Below are 27,770 nucleotides of genomic sequence, written 5' to 3' on the forward strand. Positions count from 1 at the left end.
TGCCCCTCAGAGCCTAAACAATGTAATAAAATATTTTTTTTCCTATCTTGTGACATTTCGACATCATCAATAGCTTTCATATAAGTCAAAAACTCTTCCTTCCACCTAGTCCAATGCAATGGTGGTTCTCCCTTGTTCTGTAAAAACTTTGCAGGAGGTTCAAACTGCATCTTTTCTCCCTTTTCCTTTTAATAAGTATACTTATATATAAAAAGGGGGAAGAAAAAAAAAAATAGGAAAAAACAAAAAATAAATAAAAATAAATTTATGTAAGTGACTTTAGTTGTTCATAAAGTTAATGAATATTTGTCACAACGATGTTCCTTTTCCGCATTTTTCCTTTAAAGACCTTCTTTAGTGACAATAATAGAAGAAACCATCCGATAGTCCTCTGTTTATGTCTAGAAGACAAAGTCCCGGCTCCGCCCAGAACAATATGCAGAGAACAGCACAGACGGCAGGAACAGCAAGAAACAGGTGTACTCCAAAACAGGGCTGCGCAAACAAGTAAGGTATATTGCTAATGTAATCCTCATGTAATCCTCAACACAGCAGTCTTCCACTTAAATTCAATCCGGTACGATGCGAAGATTCGCTACTGCGCGTAGAGCACAGAATGTACAGCACGCTCTAGGATCCAGAAAAGGATGTCGCGCGGCGCGTTGTTTAAATTAGGCCGCGTGACCAAACCCACAACGGCAGTTCAAACTGGCAGGCAAAGGCAGCGAAGAAGGAGGAACAGAAAGCACTAAAATAAAATAAAAACTGAAAGCCCACCTTCACTGCCGTGCCTCCATATCGCGCACTCGTTCAATTCATGTGTTTCCTTCTGTTGAAATTGCGTGAAGTACTACTCCTTCACCTCCTCCGTAGTGTGCGCCTGGAGTACATCCTGTCAAACCTTTAAAAGTCCACTACTTCTTTCATTGAATCTTCCTTTCCCTCGTCGCCAAAATGTAAAGATGAGGACACACGTAATCTTGTATTTCTTAAGTTTATTTTCTCAAGCTGGTCCACACATCCTTTCTCAACCGTCTCCCATATCAGAATGCCTCAACCTCCAACCCCCAGGTTCCATCTCCCCACATTCTACATTCCACCCCTCAACCTTCCACTATACTTAAACATACAACAGACAGGTCTTGCAACAGTGAAAAACGAATTTAGCAATATTTCACTGTCAGGACATATAAAACACATTACTATATGTCCTACCTTAACCATACACTGCACCCTGCCCTTGGGGCTACCTAGGGTCTACCTTAGGGGTGCCTTACATGTAAGAAAAGGGAAGGTTTTGGCCTGGCAAGTGGGTACACTTGCAAAGTCGAATTTACAGTTAAAACTGCACACACAGACACTGCAGTGGCAGGTCTGAGACATGATTACAGAGCTACTCATGTGGGTGGCACAACCAGTGCCACAGGCCCACTAGTAACATTTGATTTACAGGCCGTGGCACCTTTAGTGCACTTTACTAGGGACTTACTAGTAAATCAAATATGCCAATCATGGATAAACCAATAATATACAATTTACACAGAGAGCATATGCACTTTAGCACTGGTTAGCAGTGGTAAAGTGCTCAGAGTTCAAAAGCCAACAGCAACAGGTCAGAAAATATAGGAGGCAGGAGGCAAAAAGATTGGGGATGACTCTGCATAAGCAAAAGAGTCCAACAATTACCATTTGCAATAATCTCTCGTAAACAAAATATTGCTTGCATGCCCATACATTCAACACTTTAACACGTTTTTCTTTAACAGTTTGTGCTTGGGCACACATGTTTTAACCCCTTCAATGCGGGCGTCGGCCACTGGCTGACGCCCGCACTACCTCCCTGGTGCGGGTCACGACCAGTGGCCGACACCAGGGAGGGGGTCGCACCCGAGGATTTTTTTTTTTCTTACCCCGGGAGACACGGAAGCTTCCGTGTCTCCCCACCGGCCTCCACCCGCCCCTTTGTGACGTCAGCGTGCCGCGAGGCGCGCTGACGTTACAAAGTTGTTTTCCCCATCGGAGCAGGAAGCAGCCTTGCGGCCGCTTCCTGCTCCAATGGGGAAAACGGTCTTCCCCGCGTTCGGGGGCCAGGAAACACTTTCAGGAAGGCCTCGTAAGAAAGCCAGGAAACACTTTCAGGAAGGCCTCGTAAGAAAGGGTCCCCTTTCTTACGAGGCCTTCCTGAAAGTGTTTCCTGGCCCTCGATCACGCCCCCCCCAGGGGATTTTTTTTTTTCCCCCCACAAAAATGAATAAAAATAAAAATAAATGGACAGGGGGTCGCCCGTGGGCAGGGCGACCCCCTGTGGGGGCAATATTTTTTTTAGATGTTGTAGGGTTTCCCTGGGGGCCATTTTGGCCCCCAAGGAAACCATACAACACCTAAAAAAATAGATATATATATAGATCTATATATATAGATAGATATATCTATGTAGATATATCTATGTACATCAGAGGTCTTCAAACTGGGGGGCGGGCCCCCCTTGGGGGGCCCCAAGTGATCTCAGGGGGGGTGCCAAACTCTGGCCAAAAGAAATATTATACAGATAACATGCCTTTGTTTTAAGCAGAAGCATGTTATTGCAGTTTTAAAAAGGTAACAGTACTTAACTGCAATGTTTAAATAGGTTTAAACCTATTTAAACATTGCCATCTTTCTACAATAATAGTAAAAAATTCAGAGGGGGGGCCCAATGATTTTTTTTTTTCAACTGGGGGGACGCGGCATTAAAAAGTTTGAAGACCACTGATGTACATGGATATATCTATAGATATATCTATGTAGATAGATATATATATAGAGATAGATCTATATATATATCAAAGAGATTTATAAAGCGCGCTACTCACCCGTGAGGGTCTCAAGGCGCTGTGGGGGGGTACGGGGGGGTAAGGCGCTGGGAGGATCACTGTTCGAAAAGCCAGGTTTTGAGGCCCTTCCTGAAAAGAAGTAGGTTTTGGGTCTTGCGAAGGTGGGTTGGGAGGGCGTTCCAGGTTTTGGGTGCAAGGTAGGAGAAGGATCTGCCCCCGGTGGTGGTGTGTTTGATGCGGGGGACAGAGGCGAGAGAGAGGTCAGCTGAGCGGATGATTCGTGTGGGGGTGTGGAAGGTGACTCTCGTTGAGGTAGGCAGGGCCTGTGTTGTGGAGTGATTTGTGTGAGAGGATGAGGATCTTGAAGGTGATCCTTTTGTCTATGGGGAGCCAGTGGAGGGATTTGAGGTGTGGAGAGATGTGTTCGTGTCGGGGGAGGTCGAGGATGAGTCGTGCTGCTGAGTTCTGGATGCGTGTAGTTTGCGCTTGAGTTTTAGAGTGGTGCCAGCGTAGAGGGCGTTTCCGTAATCAAGTTTGCTGCTGATGAGTGCGTGAGTGAAGTTTTTCTGGTCTCTGTGGGGATCCATTTGAATGTTTTTTCAGTATACGGAGTGTGTTGAAGCATGAGGGGGTGAAAGCGTTGATTTGTTGGGTCATCGAGAGGGAGGAGTCTAGGATGATGCCGAGGTTGCATGCGTGGTTGGCGGGGGTGGGTGCAGGGCCTAGCGTGGATGGCCACCATGAGGGGTCCCAGGTGTTTTTGTGTGGGCCAAAGAGGATTATTTCGGTTTTGCTTGAGTTGAGTTTCAGGTGGTTGGCTGTCATATATATATCACTTTTGGCAATATGTGTGTGGTTTCCCTGGGGGGAAAAGGGTCAGACTTGTCTAGTGGCCATAAAGAAGTGCAGAAGGTTTATATGCCTACTGCAAAGAGCAAATCTGTATTTTATGTAAATAGCTGAGTACATTAGCAAAGTCAGCCATTACCTGCGCTATAATACCAATGAAATGTATGTGCGGGGTGGAGGGCGGCTATGGAGAGATGAAGGGCACTTTTGCTGGGTGGTAATGAGGGAATCCGAGGAGGAGGGAGTGGGAGCACCAATAATGATTGTTGGACTGGGCGCAGGAGGTGCTAAAGACTGTGACGAATGGTATGTGACAAGGTGTTTTTTGAGTGTCTTGAAAGAACGTGCTGATTGGGGGAAGAAGCGCAGGTAAGGTGGCCTCTACTGTTGCACGTATCTCACACACACCATCGATTTTGTGACTGTCTACGTAGGCTGGTGTTTTAGAGCAACAGTTTAGCCAATAGCAGAGATGGCATCTTGATGGATGACTGCTGCCTGCACTCGGGTTATAGAGGACAGCTCTGACATAGGATCAGGGACTGAGACATCAGATACTGAGACAGCATCTGAAGGATAGGACAATGGCGCAGACTCTGGGAGTGATTTTTCAGTCGGAGGAGTCCCATTCGATAACTCCTCTTCCAGTACATTATGAGGGAGGTGATGGGGACAGTCCTGCTGTCCCTTCGCAAGCTGTTTGTGCAACGGGGTAATAGTGGGTTAGCCCAACCCAAAGAGCAGGTGAATGCTGCGGCGGTAAGCAGAGAGAGAGAGAGTGCTCTCTTGGGAGCTCCCTAATTTAGTTCAGCCCCAAATTCCACCACCCAAATCGTATTGTGGAGACATCAAAATTATCTATGTCAAAACAAACTGGTTTTGTAAGGCAGGCACCTGTGTTTTTGGTCCTGGGTTCGGCGGCCATATAGAGAAACACACTAAACCCAAACATTTCTGCAAACTAGACATTCGGGGGAGTCCACAGAGGTGTGACTTGTGTGGATTCCCCAAAGTTTTCTTACCCAGAATACCCTGCAAAGCTGAAATGTTGAATAAAAACTCTATTTTTCTCGCATTTCTGTCACACAAACTACAGGAATATGCTGGGATCCACAAAATTCCTACCACCCAGTGACTCCTCACCTGTCCTGATAAAAACACTACCCCACTTGAGTGCCTACACCTAGTGCCTGCGTCAGGAATGGATCACCCCAGGGTCAACAGCTGCCTCATGTAAGGACCAACATTGACCGTTGTGTGATCTATTCCTGTCGCGGGCACCAAGCCTACCCACACAAGTGAGGTATCATTTTTATCGGGAGACTTGGGGGAACGCTTGGTGGAAGGACATTTGTGGCTCCTCTCAGATTCCAGAACTTTCTGTCACCGAAACGTGAGGAAAACGTGTTATTTTAGCCACATTGTGAAGTTTGCAAAGGATTCTGGGTAACAGAACCTGGTCAGAGCCCCACAAGTCACCTCATCTTGGATTCCCCTGGGTTTCTAGTTTTGAAAAATGCGCTGGTTTGCTAGGTTTCCCCAGGTGCCGGCTGAGCTAGAGGCCAAAATCCACAGGTAGGCACTGTTTTCTATGAAAAAATGTGATGTGTCCACGTTGTGTTTTGGGGCATTTCCTGTCGCTGGCGCTAGGCCTACCCACACAAGTTAGGTATCATTTTTATCGGGAGACTTGGGGGAACGCAGGGTGGAAGGAAATTTGTGCCTCCTCTCAGATTCCAGAACTTTCTGTCACTGAAATGTGAGGAAAACGTGTTTTTTTGCCACGTTTTGAGGTTTGCAAAGGACTCTGGGTAACAGAACCTGGTCAGAGCCCCACAAGTCCCCCCATCTTGGATTCCCCTAGGTCTCTAGTTTTCAAAAATGCACAGGTTTGGTAGGTTTCCCTATGTGCCGGCTGAGCTAGAGGCCAAAATCTACAGGTAGGCACTTTGAAAACAACAGCTCTGTTTTCTGTCAAAAAATGGGATGTGTCCACGTTGTGTTTTGGGGCATTTCCTGTCACGGGCACTAGGCCTACCCACACAAGTGAGGTATCATTTTTATCGGGAGACTTGGGGGAACGCTGGGTGGAAGGATATTTGTGGCTCCTCTCAGATTTCAGAACTTTCGGTCACTGAAATGTGAGGAAAATGTGTTTTTTTAGCCACGTTTTGAGGTTTGCAAAGGATTCTGGGTAACAGAACCTGGTCAGAGCCCCACAAGTCACCCCATCTTGGATTCCCCTAGGTCTCTAGTTTTCAAAAATGTACAGGTTTGGTAGGTTTCCCTATGTGCCGGCTGAGCTAGAGGCCAAAATTTACAGGTAGGCACTTTGCAAAAAACAGCTCTGTATTATGTCAACAAATGTGATGTGTCCACGTTGTGTTTTGGGGCATTTCCTGTCGCGGGCGCTAGGCCTACCCACACGGGTGAGGTTTAATTTTTATCGGGAGACTTGGGGGAACGCTGGGTGGAAGGAAATTTGTGGCTCCTCTCAGATTTCAGAACTTTCTGTCACTGAAATGTGAGGAAAACGTGTTTTTTAGCCACGTTTAGAGGTTTGCAAAGGATTCTGGGTAACAGAACCTGGTCAGAGCCCCACAAGTCACCCCATCTTGGATTCCCCTAGGTCTCTAGTTTTCAAAAATGCACAGGTTTGGTAGGTTTCCCTATGTGCCGGCTGAGCTAGAGGCCAAAATCTACAGGTAGGCACTTTGCAAAAAACAGCTCTGTATTCTGTTAAAAAATGTGATGTATCCACGTTGTGTTTTGGGGCATTTCCTTTCGCGGGCGCTAGGCCTACCCACACAAGTGAGGTATCATGTTTATCGGGAGACTTCGTGGAACGCTGGGTGGAAGGAAATTTGTGGCTCCTCTCAGATTCCAGAACTTTCCGTCACCGAAATGAGAGGAAAACGTGTTTTTTTAGCGACATTTTGAGGTTTGCAAAGGATTCTGGATAACAGAACCTGGTCAGAGCCCCACAAGTCACCCCATCTTGGATTCCCCTAGGTCTCTAGTTTTCAAAAATGCATAGGGTTGGTAGGTTTCCCTAGGTGCCGGCTGAGCTAGAGGCCAAAATCCACAGTTAGGCACTTTGCAAAAAACAGCTCTGTTTTCTGTCAAAAAAATGGGATGTGTCCACGTTGTGTTTTGGGGCATTTCCTGTCGCGGGCGCTAGGCCTACCCACACAAGTGAGGTATCATTTTTATCGGGAGACTTGGGGGACCATAGAATAGCAAAACAAGTGTTATTGCCCCTTATCTTTCTCTACATTTTTTCCTTCCAAATATAAGAGAGTGTGTAAAAAAGACGTCTATTTGAGAAATGCCCTGCAATTCACATGCTAGTATGGGCACCCCGGAATTCAGAGATGTGCAAATAACCACTGCTCCTCAAAACCTTATCTTGAGCCCATTTTGGAAATGCAAAGGTTTTCTTGATACCTATTGTTCACTCTTCATATTTCAGCAAATGAATTGCTGTATACCCAGTATAGAATGAAAACCAACTGCAGGGTGCAGCTCATTTATTGGCTCTGGGTACCTAGAGTTCTTGATGAACCTACAAGCCCTTTATATCCCCGCAACCAGAAGAGTCCAGCAGACAAAACGGTATATTGCTTTCAGAAATCTGACATCACAGGAAAAAGTTACAGAGTAAAACATAAAGAAAAATGGCTGTTGTTTTCAGCTCAATTTCAATATTCTTTTTATTTCAGCTGTTATATTCTGTAGGAAAACCTTGTAGGATCTACACAAATGACCCCTTGCTAAATTCAGAATTTTGTCTAGTTTTCAGAAATGTTTAGCTTACCGGGATCCAGCATTGGTTTCACACCCATTCCTGTCACTAACTGGAAGGAGGCTGAAAGCACCAAAAATAGTAAAAATGGGGTATGTCCCAGTAAAATGCCAAATTTGTGTTGAAAAATGTTGTTTTCTGATTCAAGTCTGCCTGTTCCTGAAAGGTGGGAAGATAGTGATTTCAGCACCAGAAACCCTTAGTTGATGGCATTTTCAGGGAAAAAACCACAAGCCTTCTTTGGCAGCCCTTTTTCCCCATTTTTTGGGGAAAAAACGAAATTTTCACTGTATTTTGACTATTTTCTTGGTCTCCTCCAGGGGAAACCACAAACTCTGGGTACCATTAGAATCCCTAGGATATTGGAAAAAAAGGATGCAAATTTGGCGTGGATAGCTTATGTGGACAAAAAGTTATGAAGGCCTAAGTGCAAACTACCCCAAATAGCCAAAAAAGGGCTCAGCACTGGGGGGGTGGGGGGGAAGGCCCAGCAGCTAAGAGGTTAAACTTACCAGCCTGTACCGCATTAATAACATGAAAATAAACAGACTTCCATATGCTACACGTCACATGTTCATTATTTGGTCATAAGAAGGAATAACAAGGACGAAATGCACAAACACCTTTTCAACTTCACATTGTAATCTTTCTCTGACAGTAACAGTGGTAGAACGTGTGCACACCAACACACACACATACATGTTTTTTAGGGTTTAGCCTGCGTCGCAAGCGCTTTGGCATGCGTATCGCTAGCGAGACGCTTTAGGAATTAGAAAAGGGCTCGGAGCCCCGACCACGTCATGTCAGTCTCTTTCATTGGTTCGTGGGCTTGCCGGTTAGAATCTGCTTGCTTTGATTAGTGGAAGCCACACATACGTCATGCCTTTTCTGGTGGTTAGCCCTCCTCGAGCGCAGCAACCAAGTACAGAAAACATGCGAGGCTCGCTGTTTCCCATCAGGTTTGTGGACTACTTTTTCTCTATTTTCGCAGCACGATCTCGCTTGGCAGAAGTCGAGCGATTTGCATAATATCGACCCTGTTACACAGTTAATTGCACTTTTGCCGGTTACGTACATAATTGCACTTTTGCCGATAGGTTTCATTACGAGTGAACTATAGCAGTGCGATTGTGCTGTTTTTATTTTTTTAACGTGGCAAGAAAAATCTGGCTGGGAGTTTACAACTGGTAAAAGCTGTAACTCGGACAAATGCGAGACCCTAGTGCATAGCAAATGCTTGTTTCATTTACTTTTATGGTGAACTAGTTTAAAATGCACTTTGATTTACACACTTATCGTGTGTGTATTTAACTCACATTGCCCACGGCTGCGCTGCACATGCATGTGCTTGACTAGGACACAGGGGCGTAACAAAAATCCCCCCAGCCCCCAAGCTCCAGGGGGCCCATTAGCACAACACCTGGCCAGAGTGAGTCCTGAGGGGGGCCCTCTCCATGTTCTGGGTGGGGATTCCAGTTTCGTTACGCCACTGTTAGGACAGGAAGCTGGTGGTCCACGGGTAGCCAACCAGGGGCTGTGTTGAGAGTCAGCACTCAGACCCCACAGCGGTGTCTCAGTGAACAAGTGGCTGCAGGGAAGCAGCAAGCTGTATTCAAGCAATCCAAGCCTCACAATCATTTAGACTTGGTTGCTTAGAAACGCCCACAAGTAGGAAGTGATGTCTTTAGCACCACTGACTTCCTGGTATTTTGGTGTGGGCTAATATGGAGACTGTGGAAGAGGTAGCTGTTGCTCTTAGGGTTAAGGCAAAAAAGACAACATGTCCAGAAGTTGGTGGATGAGGATCTGTTACAGATTTGAAGAACAGATTTTAAGGATTTAATTGGCAAAGCTGTTGAACCTGCTTTAAATATGTTCAGGGGAAAGAATATTCAGATATGCTGGCACATATTCGTGATATCCTTGGTTTGGATGCTAAATCCCTGAATGAACATGGGTTTATTCTCAGTACAGTACATCTGTTGTGGATGATCTGCCATCACATGACATTATTAAGGACATCGTAGTGGGAGAGTAGAAGGATGTTGATAAACAGAGTATTCCTCGTTTTTTGAACAAGCAATAGCTCCTTGCTCAATTTGAGAATCAGTATCTGCAAATTATGAAGGTGAATTAAATTTTTTCATCCATGGCCTCTTCCTGCTTCTTGTCATTGTAGGAGGCAACCCTTTCTGATCCAGTTGAGAAAAAGGTGGAAGCTGCAAATCAAGAGGGTTTACGTGGTCTCTAATTTTGGGATACGGGCCAGCACATATTCCACCTATGCCTCCCAGGTTCTCCTTACAGATTTTGAAAAACTGTTTGTCTCCGGGAAAAGGGTGATCCAACTCCTATTTAGGCTCAGATCCAGATATTTGCCCACTTCATCTCAGATGTCACTGAGACTTGAACACCATGGTTCAGATATCTGTTAAGGAGAAGAAAATATTGAAACCGTTTCAGTCATTTTGAAGAAAAAATCCTTCTTGCAAAGACACAATTTTCAGGATGCTTTGGAGAATTCGTGTTCTTTTCGAGGTCAGGTTCGTGATCAGGGGCTACATTTGCCAATAAGTCATGACCAAAGGTCAACAGTCCCAGGTAATGATTAAAAAATGACTATCTCAAAATTGGGGCCAGATTGTTTCCTGCACCAGTGACTCAAGCAGATATCAGATCAATGGGTTCCCTCTGTCTTCCACCATGGATATCGAATACACTTTGTGGGCCTTTCACCTGCTGGAAATTTTGAAGCTACTCCATTTTCCAGAGATGTACAAAACAAGGATGTGATGTTGACAGCAGTAGAGAAACTGCTTCTCAAACAAGCAGTTTTATGAGCAATACCAGCCAAGGAGGGAATGGGGTTTTGCTCTATTCTCTTCTTAGTCCACAAACCAGATGGTTCCTTACACCTGATCCTGGATCTGAAAAACCTGAACACATTTTTAAAGTTAGAACCATTTCAGATCAACACTTTAAAATCCATCATTCCCGTTATTCAGTAGGGTGATTGTTTAGCAGCTGTGGATTTAGAGGAGGCATATTGTTATATCCAGATCCACCCCAGCAGCCAAAAGCTTCTGAGATTTTCAGTGAACAACATTAATTTTCATTTCCAGGTTTTGATATTCAGTCTGTCAATGGCTCCTTGGACCGTCACCAAGGTACTGGGTCCGGTAGTAGGGAATTTGCAACTCTAGGGGCTTTTAGTGTTTCCATACCTCGAAGATTGCCTGATTTGTGCTTTCTCTCTTCCTAAGGCACTGATGGTAGTGGAAGTGACAATTGTCCAACTTCAAAAGTTGGGGTTCAGACTGAACTTTTTGAAATTGCAACTGACCCTGTTCAATGGTTGCAGTTAATCAATGCAATTTTCGACACAAGGATGGGGCAGTTTTTCTCTCATCAACATGAATACACACTCTACAAACGCACCTGAGAGCACACTTGTCCCAGTGGTCAGCCCCATCAAGGTGTTGGTTAAAGGCTCAGGTTCTAATGGCATCCACTACGGGTCTTTGGGCTCATCTACACCTCAATCTTCTCATCAACCACTTATTGACCCACTGGGATCTATCCCTTGCCAGTTACGACTTACTGGTCCCCCTTTCTCTGGCTCTGACTCAGGAATTGAGTTGGTGGTTACAAACTCCCAAGTTAGAAAAGGGAGTCAGATTTCAACTCCCTGTCCCAATATTGTTGACAACAGATGCCAGACTATGGGGTTGTGGGGCCACTGTGGGGTCACTCGAAGCAAAGGCTAAGTGGTCACTGTAGGACAGAGTTCACTCACCCAATTGGAGGGAGTTGGCAGCAATTTGGGAGGTGATCAAGGTTTTTCATTCTTAGTTGCTGGGTGCAAATATAGATTTGCTCTGCTTTGCTCTTGGGCAGAGGTCAATCTCATTGCCATGAGGGCAATTTATATCTAGAGAGAGCTCAATTGTCATGCCGACAGTCTGAGTTGCAATCTGCCCTCCTCAGTCCTTTACCATCTTTCTCATTCAATCTTTCAATGTTCTCCTTTTTGTGGAACCTTGGATTGATCTCTCTGTAGCACCCCACAAAGCCTCTTGTTTGCAATCAAGCTTGGGCAGTGGATGCGCTTTTGCTCCCTTGGCCCGCCTGTTGTCTGTATGCATTCCCTCTAATTCCCGTCCTCCCCACGGTGCTGCAGAATATTCAGGTGAGAAGGTATCAGTGATCTTGATAGCCCCCTTTTTGGCCTCATTGTCTTGGGTTCCTGCTACTGTTTCAGTTGTCCCGGGGGAGGTTTGTCAGGTTACCAGTGACTCCCTCCACTTTACAGTTTCCAGTTCTGCCACTGGCACAGCTTCTTCAGCTAAAATTTAAAACTTGGCTCATTAACAGTTAACAATAGAGAAAATGGGTTGTTCTTCACTTTTGGCAGCCGATATACAACTGTCCCAGAAGAAATCCACTTTAGCATCCTAAGAAATGGAGTATTTTGTGAAGTGGTGTGTATTCACTAGGGAGATCCAGTCGGTGGGGATCCTTTTCAAATTGTTGAGTTTCTTAGGGATGGGTTTGTAAAGAATCTAGCCCGGTCTACTTTGGCAGCTCAATAGGTGGCAATTAAAGCCTGTTGTGGGTCTAAAGGGGAATTGGATTTAATTGTTCCTTTAGTTCTTCATCTGCTTTAAAACATTTGGCTTCATTGCTCAGTGACACCGGTAATTGTTCCTTCATGGAAGTTGTCTATAGTGCTGCAGGGAATACAAATTTTCCCTTTGTAACCCTTTGTTGGGGCAGATATGATGTGGGTATCGGCTAAAACTGCTTTTCTTCTGGCTATTACTTCTGCCCGGAGATTAGGTGACTTAGGTGCTTTGTTGATGTCATATCCCCATCACAGATTCTTCTTGATAAGATCATTTTGCAGTTGGATCCAACCTTTGTCCTTAAAGTGTCATCTAGGTTCCATTTGCAACAAGAAGTGATTCTCCCGATTTTTAAGGAGGAAATAAATTCTCTGGTGCCATCCTCTTTGGATGTTAGGAGGGCCTTCCAAATATACTTCCAATGCACAAAGGATTTTCAGCTTACTAATTCCCTAGTTATTTCCTTTGGTAGTGCCAATAAGGGAAAAAGGTAACTACTTCTGCGCTCAGCAGATGGGTGCAGCAGGCAGTAAGTTAGACATACAAATCCTCGAGTTTGGATACTCCAGTTCAGGTCCAAGGGCACTCTACCTGGTCTGTTTTGGCTTTCTGGACTGAGGCAGCCGGTACATCTCTTCAAGAAATTTGCAGGGCAGCCACTTGGCAGTCTCATCATACTATTCTTAAGCAATATCATCTTGATGTGTTGCATTCTTCTATGGATGATTTTGCTGTCAGTGTTGTGAAGCAGCAATGAAATGAGTATGATTAATTAAACTTGATTTTCTTGCAGTTTTGGTGTCATGCTTATTCTTGTTGGATTGTGTAGTCCTCATACAGTTTTGACTGGGCCAAGGAGGACCTATGAGGGAGTAATGAAGTTTACTAGCAAGCAATGATTTCATTACCTTTTACATGCCCTGTCATTTTATACTTCATATTCTCAAGTTTCTGTAACAGCATGTAGGATTACTAACATAATGAAAGGAAGCATATAGGCCCTTGCAACGAGAGTCCAGAGAAATGATTACGATGGTTGCAGCCAAAATAAGGGCCATATTTATGAGGGGTGTTCCATTGCACTTGCACCATGCAACATGATACATGTGCGATGCAAGACCAAAATGTGATTTATGAAGCCATGCTAGGCCCTGAGTGGTTTCATAATCTGGAGTAATGCAACGCACAGCAAATTTCTGTGTTGCATTACTCTGCCCCATGGAATCGCTCCATGGGTGTTGTGCGTGTTCCCAAGCAACATCCATGGATTTTCACATATTCCCAGATTTACCAAAAGTGGTAGACTTAGGAATGAGTGTGCCAAAATGCTACACCTTTCAGGTGAGGCGTAACAAGGATTAATATCGTTATTTCTCCTCTTTACTTCCTTGCAATCTGTAGCACACGTACAAAGAGGAAAATGCCTCAGGGGATTGTTTTTGTGCAGGAAGGTGACCCTTCCTGCACAGAAACAATCCTACTTACAAAGCAGGCACTCATGCACCACAGTGTATGGGTAACTACATTGGCACTAGGCAGCCGAAGCGACACCAGCGCAGGGAGAAAGACAGGAATGTGCTGTATTCTTTTAAATACAGTGCATTTCTGCCCTTTCCCTGTGATATAGCTCATCAAGGTGCACTGCATCACTTTGCGATAAATATGCCTCTAAGGGCGTCATTTACAAGAAAATGACGCATCTGAATCGATGCACCAGTTTTCTTGCACCAGCCCTGGACCCCTTAACAATGCCATGGTAGCGCTGTATGGATGATACAGCACCCATTGGCACTCTTTCCACAGATGCATCAGTAATTCTGACACATCTGTGGCGCCAAATCTTGCTGGACTAGTGTCATGAAATGACACTACCCCAGCAATGCATGGAAGGCCCCTCATGTTAAAAAGTCCTGCATCAGTTAAACACCTGCCCTGCCTGAGCAGGTGTTAAAATTTCGACTCAATAAATTTCACTTCATCAGTTCTGTATGGCTTTTAATGGGGGAACGCCCACTCTGCATACATTACACCTGGTGCAGGTATAATGTGGTGCAGAGCTTTACAAACTGATCCAATAGTCTCATTGTGCCAGTTTGTAAATGTTGCGCAATGTAGGAAACTGCTTCCGCTGCCACGGAGTCAGAAAAAGTGATGCTTTAGCTGCGCAAGGGGCTTGTAAATAAACTCCCTGTCTTGCAATGCCATAATTTGTTGGCACCGTTCCTGCTGCACTCGCAGCACTGCAGCTTTTGGAGGTGGAAATGAGAAATAACGTCGCACTGTGCCTGCTTTAGGCCACAAGCGCGCATATTCCTTCGCAGCTTTGCCAGCGCAGACAGGAGGGTTTTCTTTAAAGTACGGCACGTAAAAGATTGACTACTTACGCATATTTTACATTCCTTTTTCCTGCATGGTTATTTCTTGTATAGCTGCTCACTCGGTTGATAGGTTGCTAGTCCCTAGCGAACAAGGAGAAAACTGAGCTGCAAACCGTTTCAACACATATTCAATACCTCTCAATTAGCGGAAAAGCCCGGTCGTGTCTGGCATCGCTGAATATAAGAAAAATAATGTAATTCGAACGAAGGGATACAGACCCTGCCAGATTGCTCCAAAGGTTCAGCGACAATGGAGGGCCCTATACAATATTTCTGTTCATGTCAACAAATAAGATATGGCTTATGAGACACCGCCCATGAACCATCTAGGAAAAAGCAACGTACACAGCTGTCATTTCCGTATTATTTAAGGTACTCGATACGTTTACTCTATAACAGCATCTGTCTCTTTTGTCATGACAAGAAAGTGCTTTGAATTGTATTACATGATTGCTGCAGTGTATAGAGTGGGCATTTCAGAAAAAGTAACTCAGGATACTAGTCGGCCTCCAAATTCAGGTTGAGCCTTCAGATGTCACTCAAAAGGACAGGGCAGCGGCGAATCCTCCGCTATGGCAGAGCAGTGTCAGTCACCCCCGCCAGCAGCAGCTGCAAACCTTTCACGAATAAAAGATAATAAACTATGGGGCATATTTAAGAGCCCTTGCCCCCACGGAGGGTCACTTTTAGTGATGCTCCGGTGGCGCTAAGCCCTGTGCTGTATGTACAAGGTGGCGTTAAGCCACTTTTTGTGGCTTACCACCACCTTGTAAATATGGCCCCTTCAGCACGCAGCCTTTTGTGTTGAAGGAGCATACAATGCAACATCCATTGCATTTTGACATTGCCTCAGATTTACAAGAATTTGTAAACCTGAGGCCGTGTCAAAATCTAACGCCACCCCAGGGGTGGCGTTAGCAAGACACGATGAGGAGGAATACTTTTATTCCTCCTCGTTTTTTACTTTTTCTATGCATGCTGCATTCTGCAGCACCTAAATAAAGAGCAAAATGCCAGACATGTTTGTTTATGTGTGGGAAGGTGTCCCTTCCTGCACATAAACAATCATTTCAAAATGATGCTTTGGCACTGAGGAAGTGCCAAAATCTAATGCCTCCCCAGAGGTGGCATTAGCAAGGCGCAATGAGGAGGAATACTTTTATTCCTACTCATTTTTTGCTTTTTCTATGTGTGCTGAATTCTGGGCACCTATAGAAAGAGCAAAATGCCAGACATGATTGTTTATGTGTGGGAAGGTGTTCCTTCCTGCACATAAACAATCATCTCAAAATGACGCTTTGGCACTTCAGTGTGTGCTGCATTCTGCACCACACACAGAGGTGTCAAATCGCCATTAGTGACAATAAAACCCCCTCAACGCAGACATCATTGCACAATGGTGCAATAATGCCTGTGTTGGTGCAGGCAGCTTAATTTAGCACAGGGGACAACACAGGGGTGCGCCAAATTCCATTAAATATGGCACATTCTGCATTGTGAAAATGACGGAGAGCGGCCCTGGCAATTTTGGCAGTGTTGAGCTCCATCATTTTCTTCTAAATATGGACCTATGTTGCTTCATTGTAAAAGGGGCGAGCCATGGGGTGTGACAGGTATGGAATGCTGCGCATGTATGTTTGGCCAGCCATCTCCGGCCAGCCAAATGCACATGCGCACTGTTCTCTCTCCAACCCGGCACTGTGTTGCTGCGTTGGAGACAGCAGGCAGAGGCTCCCACTTTGCCTCGGAGCGCCAAGCCAGGGCACTCCGGCATATCCTAACGCTGCTTTCATGCTGCCAGCAGCATGCAATTAGTATTAGGACTGACCGCAGGCTGGGAGCCTGTGCCTACTGTGAGGACCGAGGAGCAGCACAACTGAGGCGGCAAGGGAGGAAAGTTTTTTTTTTTTAAATGATCATTGTTATTCTTTGTTTGTCCTTCCCTTCTCCCTCCCACCTGCCACACGCCACCCCATCCCACCTTTTTTCCTCTCCCTTGAGCCATGAGTGGGAGAGAAGAGATGATTTCAAAATAATGTTCTATTCTTTTCCTGAAAACTTGTCCTTCCTCTTGGTTACGATTTTCTTGAACATCGAAGACCTTTTCAGAAATGTTCCCATTCACTTTGAATTAGGTATTTTGTTCCATCACAGACAGACAACTTTTCAAGGTTTCAAAATTGTGAATCTTTTCGATGGCTTATGGACCAATTTTAGTGCACTATAGAAATAGGATGGATGTAATCTGGAATTTTGGGAGGAACTATTTTTATACCTTAATGTCGTAGCCAAAATATAGAACACAAAAATGTCAGAGGTAAGTGCATATAGGGAAGTTTAGATTTACTCTTCTTAACTCCAGGGGCAGCTCCTCCGCTAGGGTGGAGGAGCGTCACCCCCCTCGCCAGCAGCAGCAGCTGCCAAACTTCTGCAATACAAGGATAATAAACTGTGTTTATTATCGTTGTATTGTAGAAGGGGCAGGCCCTCGGGGCTGACGAGCCCAGAGGGGGAGAGCTCAGCACTCCCTCTCAGTGCGCATGTATGTTTGGCCGGCGGTCTCAGGGCGGTCGAACATACATGCGCATTAGCTCTGTCCAACCTGGCACCGCAGTGCCGGGTTAGAGAGAGCAGGCAGACTCTCCCAGTCTGCCTGGGAGCACCCTAGCAGGGTGCTTCGACCAATCGGCACGCTGCTGTCATGCTGCCAGCAGCATGACAGTGGAGCCTGTGCCTGCAGCGAAGGAAAGAGGAGCTGTGTGATGGCAGCAGCAGATTCAGGTATGTTTATTTTTGTTTTAATATTCATTTTTCTCCCCCCCCCGTGCCGCCACACCCTACAAGCCGCTCCTGCTTAATTCTACATTTACGTACCTTAAAGATATATATACATAGTGTCTCTGTACATATATGGAGAGGTTAGGCACAGAAAATCTATACCTACTTAACTGTCAACACTTTTGTCTTTGATATTGGGGCTATGATATTAATGTTTGACGATGTTACCTTCTCACTATTCAGGACCCACATTCAAATAGGGGACAGATTTACCCCAGGAAATACCAATTTGTGCATGCTATTATTAGTTCAATGTCTGCGCATGCCACGGTGGAATGCATGCGAACAGAAAAAAATGTCCTATAGAAGTACTTCAAGGAAATTGTGAACACTTTCCATAAAACGCTGTCATTGTAAAAATGGGTTTAAAACACGTTTGCGGTTGGCTTTATTTTTACTATGGTACCCGTAAATAGGTCATTATTATGAAGGACACACAGACACACATACACAACACACATTAAGCACACACATATACATACATTCACATATCTATAAACATACAGAAAGGACCTTATGGGCAGCACCTTTCAGATATTGGCTACTTTGGTCTAGCTAGTTTTAGTCATAATGGCTAAAATGGCTGTCCAGTGTGACTGGTATCATTCCATGGATGTAAGAACCATATAATTAGCTCCACACATTTATTTTGCCTCTCCCCACCCTCCTCATCCATTTCTTACCAACCCCTCATGCACAGCTCTTGTTTTTTTCTAGGATTTTATTTTTTTCAACGAGCTGCACCTGCAAAGTTCTGCCTATCCACTGGCTTCACTTTTCGCACTTTTGTGTCCTTTACTTTTCAATTTTTAGTTCACTATTGTAAAGGTGAAACTCATTGGCTTTGCCAGTGCTTGTGTTTTTTAGGACCCTTGACCTCCATGACGAACCCCAATCCTCTCATTTACTGTAGCAAATGATTTCAGCTACTTTTGTGTGTCTGGGCGTCATTTCAGGGAGCTTCTCTCAGATGAATCGGCACAAGGGCTAAAGATGATCTCAGGGGGTCAGCCCACCTGGGACGTTCTGCTATGAAGGGAGGTGGGACCCATGGACACAAGGCATGCACCGGGCTGCTGCGATATCGCGCGTCACATTTAAAACAAAGGAGAGTTTTCATCCAATAATAAAAAAATGTCACCCTGGAGGAATGAAATCACTTCACATACAAATGCCGTTGCCCTCACCACTCAATGACGTATATTGGTGATTAGGACACTTTTAGGGTATTGGGACACCTCGAGTCATCCAACCCTGCTACAACTCACTGCAGTAAATCTACTGTGCGAGGTGGTGTGCACAGTTCATGAGCGCAACAGTACTGCTATACCCGTATTTAAACTCCTGTTTAGGCCAGCCCGCCTCTGACTTTTTCCTGAGCGGGTAGAGCCCAAGAAAACGACAATGACAGTTAATGCCAAAGAAGATCAACATTTGTTAGTATTTGTGTATTTGGTACTCTTCAGACCTGCCATCACTCAAGTCTGTTTACTCCTGCACAATGCTCATTGTTCATTCAATAGAAAAGATGCCAATGGGGTTTTTCTTCCTGGGGATGATGCTGTGGCCATCCCAGAATGGGAATGGAGTGGGCCCTTGCATCTATAACCTGGGTTACAGATATTTCATCGCAGAAGTTCTAAATCCACCTATGCTCTGCTTTGCGGTATTCTGAAGTTAGACATTCACTAGTTTATGTGTGTTTGATTGTAGAACTACTACTTTAGAATCATCATTTTGAATGCATTTAATTTACTTGGCGCTCTTAGATAATTCACCCGAAGCGTCAGGTTAGTTAGTGACCTCTGCTTGGTTATTGCAGCCTTCATGAACTGAATCAGTGTCAATGCTACCCAGATTTTACATCCCTTCCAGCAACTGTAAAGGTAGGATATTTTCTCATGAATCCATATACACACATGAAACTGCTGTACACCCCCTCAGAGGTACACACGTTAAGGAGTGCCACATCCCCCTAATATAGTTTTAATATTGTTTAACAGTTTGCCCTCGATTTCACTCATGAATCGCTCACCTGCTACAAAGTCACCAAATCCGATTGTTGTCAGAGTTACAACCACATAGTATAGGGAGTCCAACGCCGTCCAGTCTTCAATGTGCTTGAAAATGAATGCGGGTATGGTCACAAACAGCACGCAGCCCGCCAAGATGAAGAGGATGGTAGAAATCACCCGGATCTTAGTCTGGCTCACCTGCTTCTTCTAGAAAAATAAAGATAAGGACTTAGACACCTGGGGTCTTCTTTACAGGAAACTTTTCAAGCATTGTTCTTACCATTAAAAGCCAGAAAATTGAACACGCACATCATGCACTTCACCTTACACATCCACAGGGGTCTAAAGTAATAAATACATTTGTACCATTGCTAGTGAGTTCTAGGATATATATATATATATATGCCACCATGCTGTTCCTGCACTAGAGAATTTGATTAAATAAAATACAATTAGTATGGAGTCTGGTTGTGCTGCCAGTTCTCTTTAAACAGACCAGGATTCTTGAAGTTGAAACTGTGTGGCTTTGAGACGTTATTGGGAAAAATGTGTTTCTGCATATATAGAATAGCAGTCGGCTGGATTTCCCTTACAAACAATCCAGGAACAGAAAGAGGAACAGAAAGAGGCCACGGCCACTGCAACCTGCAAAAAAATTAATTTTATTCACACCAGCAAAAATACCCGCAGCATTTTCGAAACTATGTTTCTTTGTTCACTGGTAGCAAGAAGACCAATCAGATCTGAGCATGAGATCAGGAGGGTTCACGGAGCCTTCGCGTCCCAATATATAAAAAATTCAAATTTCTTTAATATCTCAAAAAATACTTAATAGATTTACACGAAATAACAAAAACCGTGCTTTTTGGACCAAGAGCTACATTTCTGGCAAATTTGGTTTAATTCCGTGCAGCAGTTCAGGCGGAATTCTTGTTAAAAAAAAACCTATGGAAAAATGAATGAGGAAAACGTGTTTTGGGACCCCCTCCCTTTTTTTCTCAGCCCCCACTTGATAAATCACCTCGATTTTTCTAGATAGCAGCTGAAGTGACTATCAAATTTTTGGGGAAAAGTTAGTGAAGATTTATCAACTGGAGCCAAAGATTTAGGAAAGTAAACAAATGTTTTTTCTATAGAAACTAGGGGCCAGATGTACCATCACGGCCCATTGCGATTCGGTAATAGCGATTTTTAAGAAATCGGTATTACCGACTCGCAAAGGGCCATGTATCACATTTGCGAATCGGTAATAGCGATTTCTTAAAAATCGCAAACGCTATTACCGAATCGCAACTTGCAATACCGGCCCCATTCGCAGCTATGGGCCTGTTGGCCCAGAGCTGCAAATTTTTTGCATTTCCAAAATTGCGATTTCTGAAGCAGAAATCGCAATTTTGGAAATGCAAAAGGCCAGGGTGCTGGGGGCCTAAGGTCCCCTCTCCTGCACCCCGAAAACTTTTTTTTCAACATGTAAGGTACACACATGCCAAAAGGGCATGTGTGTTTTACATGTTAAATTTAAAAATGCAGTTTAACTGCATTTTTAAATTTTGCACCAGGTTACCACCTGGTTGCAAAGCATGGTAATTTGCAAGTGCAAAATGCCATTTTTGGAAAAATGCAAATTTGCGATTTTTTCCAGCATAGCCTTGCGACCTGGAAATTGCGAATCGCAAATTGCAACTTGCAATTTCCAGGTCGCAACACAAGAAATCGCAATTTTACCGATTTCTTATTTGTGGTCTGCGAATGCATTTCATGCATTGCAGACCACTGTTTTGCACTCGCAAACGGCCGAATTTACCGATTCGTACCGTTTGCGAGTGCAAAACTTTTTGATACATCTGGCCCTAGGTCCTAACTATAATATATATTTATATATATATATAGTTGAAATACTATCGCTTAGCTTACCTTATGGTCACTTATATGTGCACATATTTGTTTCCTTGCCTTGGGCAGTATTTCAAAACACACTAAGACGGAACACAGAACTATACAATTGAGCGAGTGTCGTGTGTAAGGGGACTGTTAGGGCAGTACAGATTTAAGACTACTTCTTGTACTAAAGAACCATTAACAAATCCAATAGTGTGCCACGTAATGTAATGTAAGGTGGATTTGTAGGAGCTGTTTGTCACTCATGAGTGTATCACATTCCATGCAAGATTTAAAAAACAAAAGCACTGCTGTGTGGGATGTTTGATTTCCACACAGAATAAAAAGCATTGCACAGCTCTGCTGGGACTTTTCATCACTAATATAGCTTGAAAAGCTGTAGAGGAATAAGCTAGCCCGTGTCCAGTGAGCTGGCTATGGTAGGGGCAACCAAACGAAAAAACAGGAAAATGTTACATCACCAAAGGTACCTGTGCCTGGCCCTAATATGGCCTGGACACTGGACATAAACGTTTTTTCGGTGACGGATGAACTTTTTTTGGCAGCTCATAGTATGTGAGGATAAGCGCTAAATTGTACAGGCCCCTGGAGTCTGAGCCCCAAAACTATTTCTATGGGATTAACAAAAAAGTGGTGGCCTAGCACTTTATTAATCCTTGCTTGACCTACGCAAAAAGGGCTATGAAGTCAGAGACATTTAAGGCATACCCAAAGTGGGCTCTGGCCAATGGCCCTCACCTTCAAAGGGGCCCCTTCACCATCCTTTCAGGACAGCTTCCACACTGTCTAGAGTTAAAAAAGAACCCAGTCTGGTATCTTAATTTTTTTGAGCCAGTCCAGGCTGTCTTGTAAGTCTGAGCCCTACCTGAGAGATGTACAGAGGTAAAGAATATACCTGTTTTTATATGGGTTTGATTCAGCAAGCACTTTAACCTTTGTAAGTGCGAAATCCCAGCCCTGCTGCACAGGCCTTTACCTTTATTCAGCATGTGCCACTGTGCAGTAGAGCTTGTCACGTTGTGTGGTCCCTCTGTGACTACAACGTCCTTGTGGAGCTGCTGCTTCCAGCCGGTGTGATACCAGCTTGCTGACTGCTGACACTGAACACCCGTCACTCACAGCACAGCCAGTGCAGTAAACAAAAGCGCCCAGGAGCACCAAGTGCCCGAATGGGACTTAACAGACTACCTACAGTGTAGACTTTGGGTAGAAGGCTTGGTCGGCTGCTTTTCTGACAGGTAGAAATGTGCTGTGCAGAGCAGGATAATATGATCCCTCCATGATTGCACCATCCACGTGAAGCTGTTGTTGGGCCCGGTGCGATCAATTCCGAGCACCACCTGACTCAAAGTCTCTGCTCCTTATATAGTATGGACTGGCGTGCAGTAAACAACAAGCATTTACAATGCATCGGGTCTCGCGTTTGCTCATGTTAGAGCTGATCGCGTTGTAAACTCCTAACCCGACTTTTCACCTATCGGGCAAAAGTGCATTTATGTACATAACCCGAAAAAAGGGAAATCAAGTACGTAAAGCGCTCGACTTCTGCCAAGCGAGATCGGGCTCGTAAATTAGAGAAAAAAAAGTCCACGAGCCCGATGGAAAACAGCGAGCTTCGCATGTTTTCTGTACTTGGTCGCTGCGCTGGAGGAGGGCTAGCCACCGGAAAAGGCATGCCATATGCGTGCCTTCGACTAATGAAAGCAAGCGGATTTTATTAGGGAAGCCCACCAACCAATAAAAAACACTGATGTGAAGTTGACAGGGCTCCGAGCCCTTTTATAAATACAAAAGAGTCTCCCTGCTAAACGCATGCGCAAGCGCATGCAATGCAGGCTCGACCTTAAAAAAGATAACATCCTCCTTATTCTCAGGCCCAAAAGATGAGACTCCAGTCCTCTGCAAAACATGAGCGGGCTTGTTTCCGCTAATAATATTTATGATTCTCTGGTGCTTTCCAGCCAGGTAGATACTGTTTGCTCTAGGGTTGGGCCCTTATGTAGGATGTCCAAGGAAGAGGGCTGTCAATAATTCGGCTGAAGTCAACAAGGGTTTGAATGAGCTGAAAACGGATAAAAAGTTCATAGTTGTTCTGAGTGAGGGACCCAAAATATGTTTGGCCCTGGGTCGCCCAAATCCTTAAAATGTCCCGGTATGTTAATTTGTTCAGAGGTAAGGAGTTTTATTTTCGAATAAGAACAAAGTGGCCATTTTGTGGTATTTGTTACAATGATACAATTGTTTTTACTGATTAATGAATTAAGAATTGTTTTGACTGTTTAAAGAAATAGGAGCCCGCTCGGAATCTATTAGAGGTACTCCCACAACATAAAAGTGAATTGTTTATAGGTTTGTCCTTCCAAGATTACAAATCGCCAAATAATGGCAGTTATGAAGTTATCTGTGAGCAAATAAGATGTATGTAGGCATGCTACCCATTAGAAACAGAAGCAATTAAACCTTGTAAACATAGTTACACTGAATATTCAGATAATTTAGGAAGAAAACACTTTCTAAGTTTAAAAAAGAACCTGCGGTTAGGTGCAGATCAGATGCAGGAATTTATCACAGTGTTGTGAAACGCTCTTGGCTTCATAACATGAAGTCTTTGGTTTGACTACCGGTTTCCAATTTAGTCACAGTTGTCCATGCTAAATAAAACACTTGATACCCCCTGTAACATTAGCTCGCTTTTAACGTGCACACTGCAAGAAAATATTGTAATATATTCCGAGGCAGTATGAACCTTCCAACCTAATTTGATCCTTGATTTGTCCATCTTCCTCGAAATTACCTGCACAGCTCTCAAGCAAACTGCTTCCCATTAAAATGCACCTGGCTAGAAGTGAAATGAAACGAGGACTCATTGACAGCAACAAATACATTTGGATTCACTTCACGTGAAATTACTTTGCTCTGGGAATTAACAGGTGGGAGTTCAATTAAGCAGCACCTGCTCGCTTCCCCCCTCCCACCACCACCACACATACCGAAAGGGAAAGGCAGATTCATCCAAAGGTTAGAAAAAGAGCTTTAGGAAAGGGGAAATGTATCCTCAGGACAGACAACCAAGAGATAAAAAGCAGAGGGAGGGGGAAGGGTGTAGAAGGGTGTAGCAAGAAGGAGCTAAAAAAGAGGATGGTGGAGGAAGAGAAAGTAACTGAATAGAAAAAAGGATGAGTAAGAGAGGGAAATGTAAAATGAGTATAGAAAGAGCATGAGATGTTAGAGTGAGAGAGTCGAGCAATGTGGAGTAGAAGAGATGTTATAGAAGGAGGCGGAGGCATGCTAGGTCTTAATTATGAATAAGGTTTAGCCATAGGAAGTAAACAGGTGTAGAGGTGAGGAGCAGGTTGAAAGTAGCCCTGCCATAAGCGGGTCAAACAGAGGAGATGAAGCTAAAGAGAGACATAAGGCTATAGAATTAGTAAGTAGAAATAGAGAGGGAGGGAAAAGCAGAGAGAAGGGTGAAGTGTGAGGAAGAATGAGACAAAGAAAAAGAGAGAGGTTGACTGGAAAACGCTGACAATGAGAAACAAATGCGGAGAATGAACACATTTGTAGACAATCTCACTGAGACATATTTAGGCAACAGGCCAAACAAATAGTCATAGAGACACGAAATGCAAACATCCATGACAAGGGGCATTCATCATCCTGCAACTTTGCTTGCTTATCCTAGCGTTACCAACCAGCAGCAGATGGTTCCCCGCTTTGAACAGCCAGCCTAACCAAGCATCGTGGACCTTTGACTATACTGACCGGAGATCAGCAGCAAAGACTGACTTAAGGCTATGTCTTCCAGCCAAGCCACTTTGGATGGCCCTGAAGGGAGTAGCCATTTATAGAGACAAGTTAGTTTTTTTACTGTTGTTAATAGTTCTCAGAAGAGTCATGTTTTTTTTTTGTTTTTTTAGGAGGAGTTTTGTGTTTTTTTGGATGAGTTACTGTTTTCTAACTTTTGTGGCATGTATAAAAAAAAAAGTCTTTACTGATTATATTTCTGGAAATATTTCCCCATATGTCATTCCCAATGCTGGGACTCTACCCTGCACAGCAGATGGTAGTCTTGCACCACATGCAATACAGAATCAAAATGGTCATAAGGGGATATCGTTGCTCCTGTAGCACCACTTATGGCACATGCTGGTGAATTTCTGGTTCCTCATCTTAAACATGCTTTTTCTTCTGATCCTGCAGGAAGCTTCCATACTCCCTCTCGTGCATTGACTATAAGAGTTGCATCATTGTAGAAGTGCCAAAGAAGTAGACTTCAGTCTGTTCCCTACTGAGCTCCTGATCACAGAGCTTGCAGGTAATGACATTGGCAATCAATTTCATCTCACCAGGCCAGGTAATGGCTAAAGAACTGACTTTTTCTTCACCTCTCTACTCTCCCCGTGTCATTGAACTTATTATTCATCCTCCTTTAGTGCAGCAGAGAGGGTCCTGTACTATCCTTGGACCTTTCCTTCCCCCGTCTATACCATTTCTGCTTCAAATTGAGCAGTGAATATTAGTATCCCCTACTCAGGTCTCGTGCTCCTCAGAAAATGGTGGATGTTTCTGCTGTTGTCCGGGAAAATGCATGTTTTTGTGGTGGAAGGTTAGTTGAACTTTCAACCAATGAATTCAAAGTCTGTGGGCTCATTCTGAAGACGAATGACACGGTGCATCACAAAAAAGCTGAGCTCACAATATTTGCACCCCATTTCTGCAACTGATTCTGATGTTAGCCCGTGTCTAAGTGGAGCTTTTTATGAAGAGGATTTTTACTTTTTAAAATTTTTAAATCATCAAAATGTGTCAATAGTTTGCTAACTGTTTTTGAGGCTGTGAACTCACCACATGGAAAATGGTGCCCCACCTCTGTGGCCTCTGTACTAAACCTGCTGAATGTGAATAGGTCTTATTGCTGGTCTGCAAGTATCATTGTTCATGGACTCAACGGTTATCGCCATGGGTCTGGCAGCCACAGAAATCCACAAGATAAACCAGATTTCTTGGCGGGCATTGTTTTTCATCTGCACACCTGGACTAAATGGCACTTTAAATGCACCTCCCTGAAGAATAATACTGATATACAAAGAATGTTACAACACAAATGAAACCGCAGAGAAGTGAATTGCTAGACACTTCAAATGAAAACTCTATCAACCAATGCTCAAAAGCAGCACACTGAAAAGGAAAACACTTACAGGAATTGTCCAGTAGAATACAGGTTAAATCTTTAAAATTTTAACTTGCTGTAAATTAATAACATGCCATAACAAATTAAAATAACTTTGCTGCATATTTTTAAACTTCTCTGGGTTCAAGTAGTTGCATACCAATTCATAGATGCTTCAGTTAGATGAAGGGTACACTGCATGCATGATTAATGCAACAACTGCAAAAAGCTACTCAGCAGTTGCCTTTCAACGTTTCAATTAGAAATTGCAGCAGAAAGGAGAAGTTTAAAGAACATTGGAATGTTGGGGTCTCCATTGCAGACAATGGAGCGCTCATGGCTTTTACCGGCTGGTAAAATCCCAGAGCGTAAACATTCGGCTCCGTGAGGACTTGTTTTATTTATAAGAACATTCTTCCCTCTAGTGGCAAAATTTTCTAATAGACTTAGAGCCTACCGTAGCGGGCTCTACTGGCCATTAAAGGCCCGCTCCCTTGTTAAAGGTGCTCGCCTTCGGCTCCGGCCTTTAACGCTGAAGCGGGCCTTTAAAGGCCAGTAGAGCCTGCTGCGGCAGGCTCCAGGGCTATATTAAATGTCAGTCTCAGTACACATCCTCAATCTCCTAAACGGAACTCAGAAATTGCACTTCCGATGATGATGACCTCATCCCTTCTATTATCGCTGAAGTAGTCCACACCAAAAATTGAACTACCTAAATATTATGATTATTATTATTTTTATTATTATGATTATTATTATTATTATTATTATCAATATTAATATTACTATTGTGGCTACTACTAATACTAATACTACTACTATTTTCATTATTATTATTATCATCATCATCATTATCAGTATTAATATTTTCATTAGTATTAGTATTATTACCTAACATAATAAAACTCACTTGTCTGGCATTCAAAGGATCAAAGGTTGTACCTCCTCAGTTAAGGTAAGAGCTGGTGTACTTGAACTAATATACATCTATGTGCAACAGGTGATCAGTCCACAGAGCCATCTTGTCTACCAGACAGGGTGTACTCAGTCTTAAACTGGGAAGGAGTTTATCACAGAGACCGGGACATTTGTATATGTTGCTCAAAACCTAGCTGCTCCAGGCAAGGGAATTGGTGACTTACGTCCTGATTACCACTAGGCTAATAATTATCACATCCAATAAAAGCCCATCACCTAGGTGTTCAAAGAGTATCTCATGCAGTACTGATCAGCTATTATGACATTAGCAACCAATATGCAGATTCTAGAGTTTAGCACAGCAAAATCTGCAAATCCCTTGTAGATTTTTCCAGGTTTGACGTGTTCAAATAAATGTTACAATCTTTAACACACCTGGTAGTTAGTGGTTGCAACAAAC

At 43.8% G+C, this 27,770-nt stretch overlaps 1 protein-coding gene across 3 annotated transcripts in view; it reads right to left on the reverse strand.

Moving 5' to 3' along the window:
* The window catches only part of KCNK10 (potassium two pore domain channel subfamily K member 10), a 358,851-nt gene that overhangs the window by 21,848 nt on the left and 309,233 nt on the right, over positions 1-27,770 (reverse strand). For all 3 annotated transcript variants that reach the window (XM_069208135.1, XM_069208134.1, XM_069208132.1), the window contains one exon: positions 19,344-19,530. In XM_069208135.1, coding sequence (XP_069064236.1) covers positions 19,344-19,530 — 187 coding nt within the window. The remainder of the gene's footprint in view (positions 1-19,343; positions 19,531-27,770) is intronic.

This window comes from Pleurodeles waltl, chromosome 9, assembly GCF_031143425.1.
Source record: "Pleurodeles waltl isolate 20211129_DDA chromosome 9, aPleWal1.hap1.20221129, whole genome shotgun sequence".
Lineage (NCBI taxonomy): Eukaryota > Metazoa > Chordata > Amphibia > Caudata > Salamandridae > Pleurodeles > Pleurodeles waltl.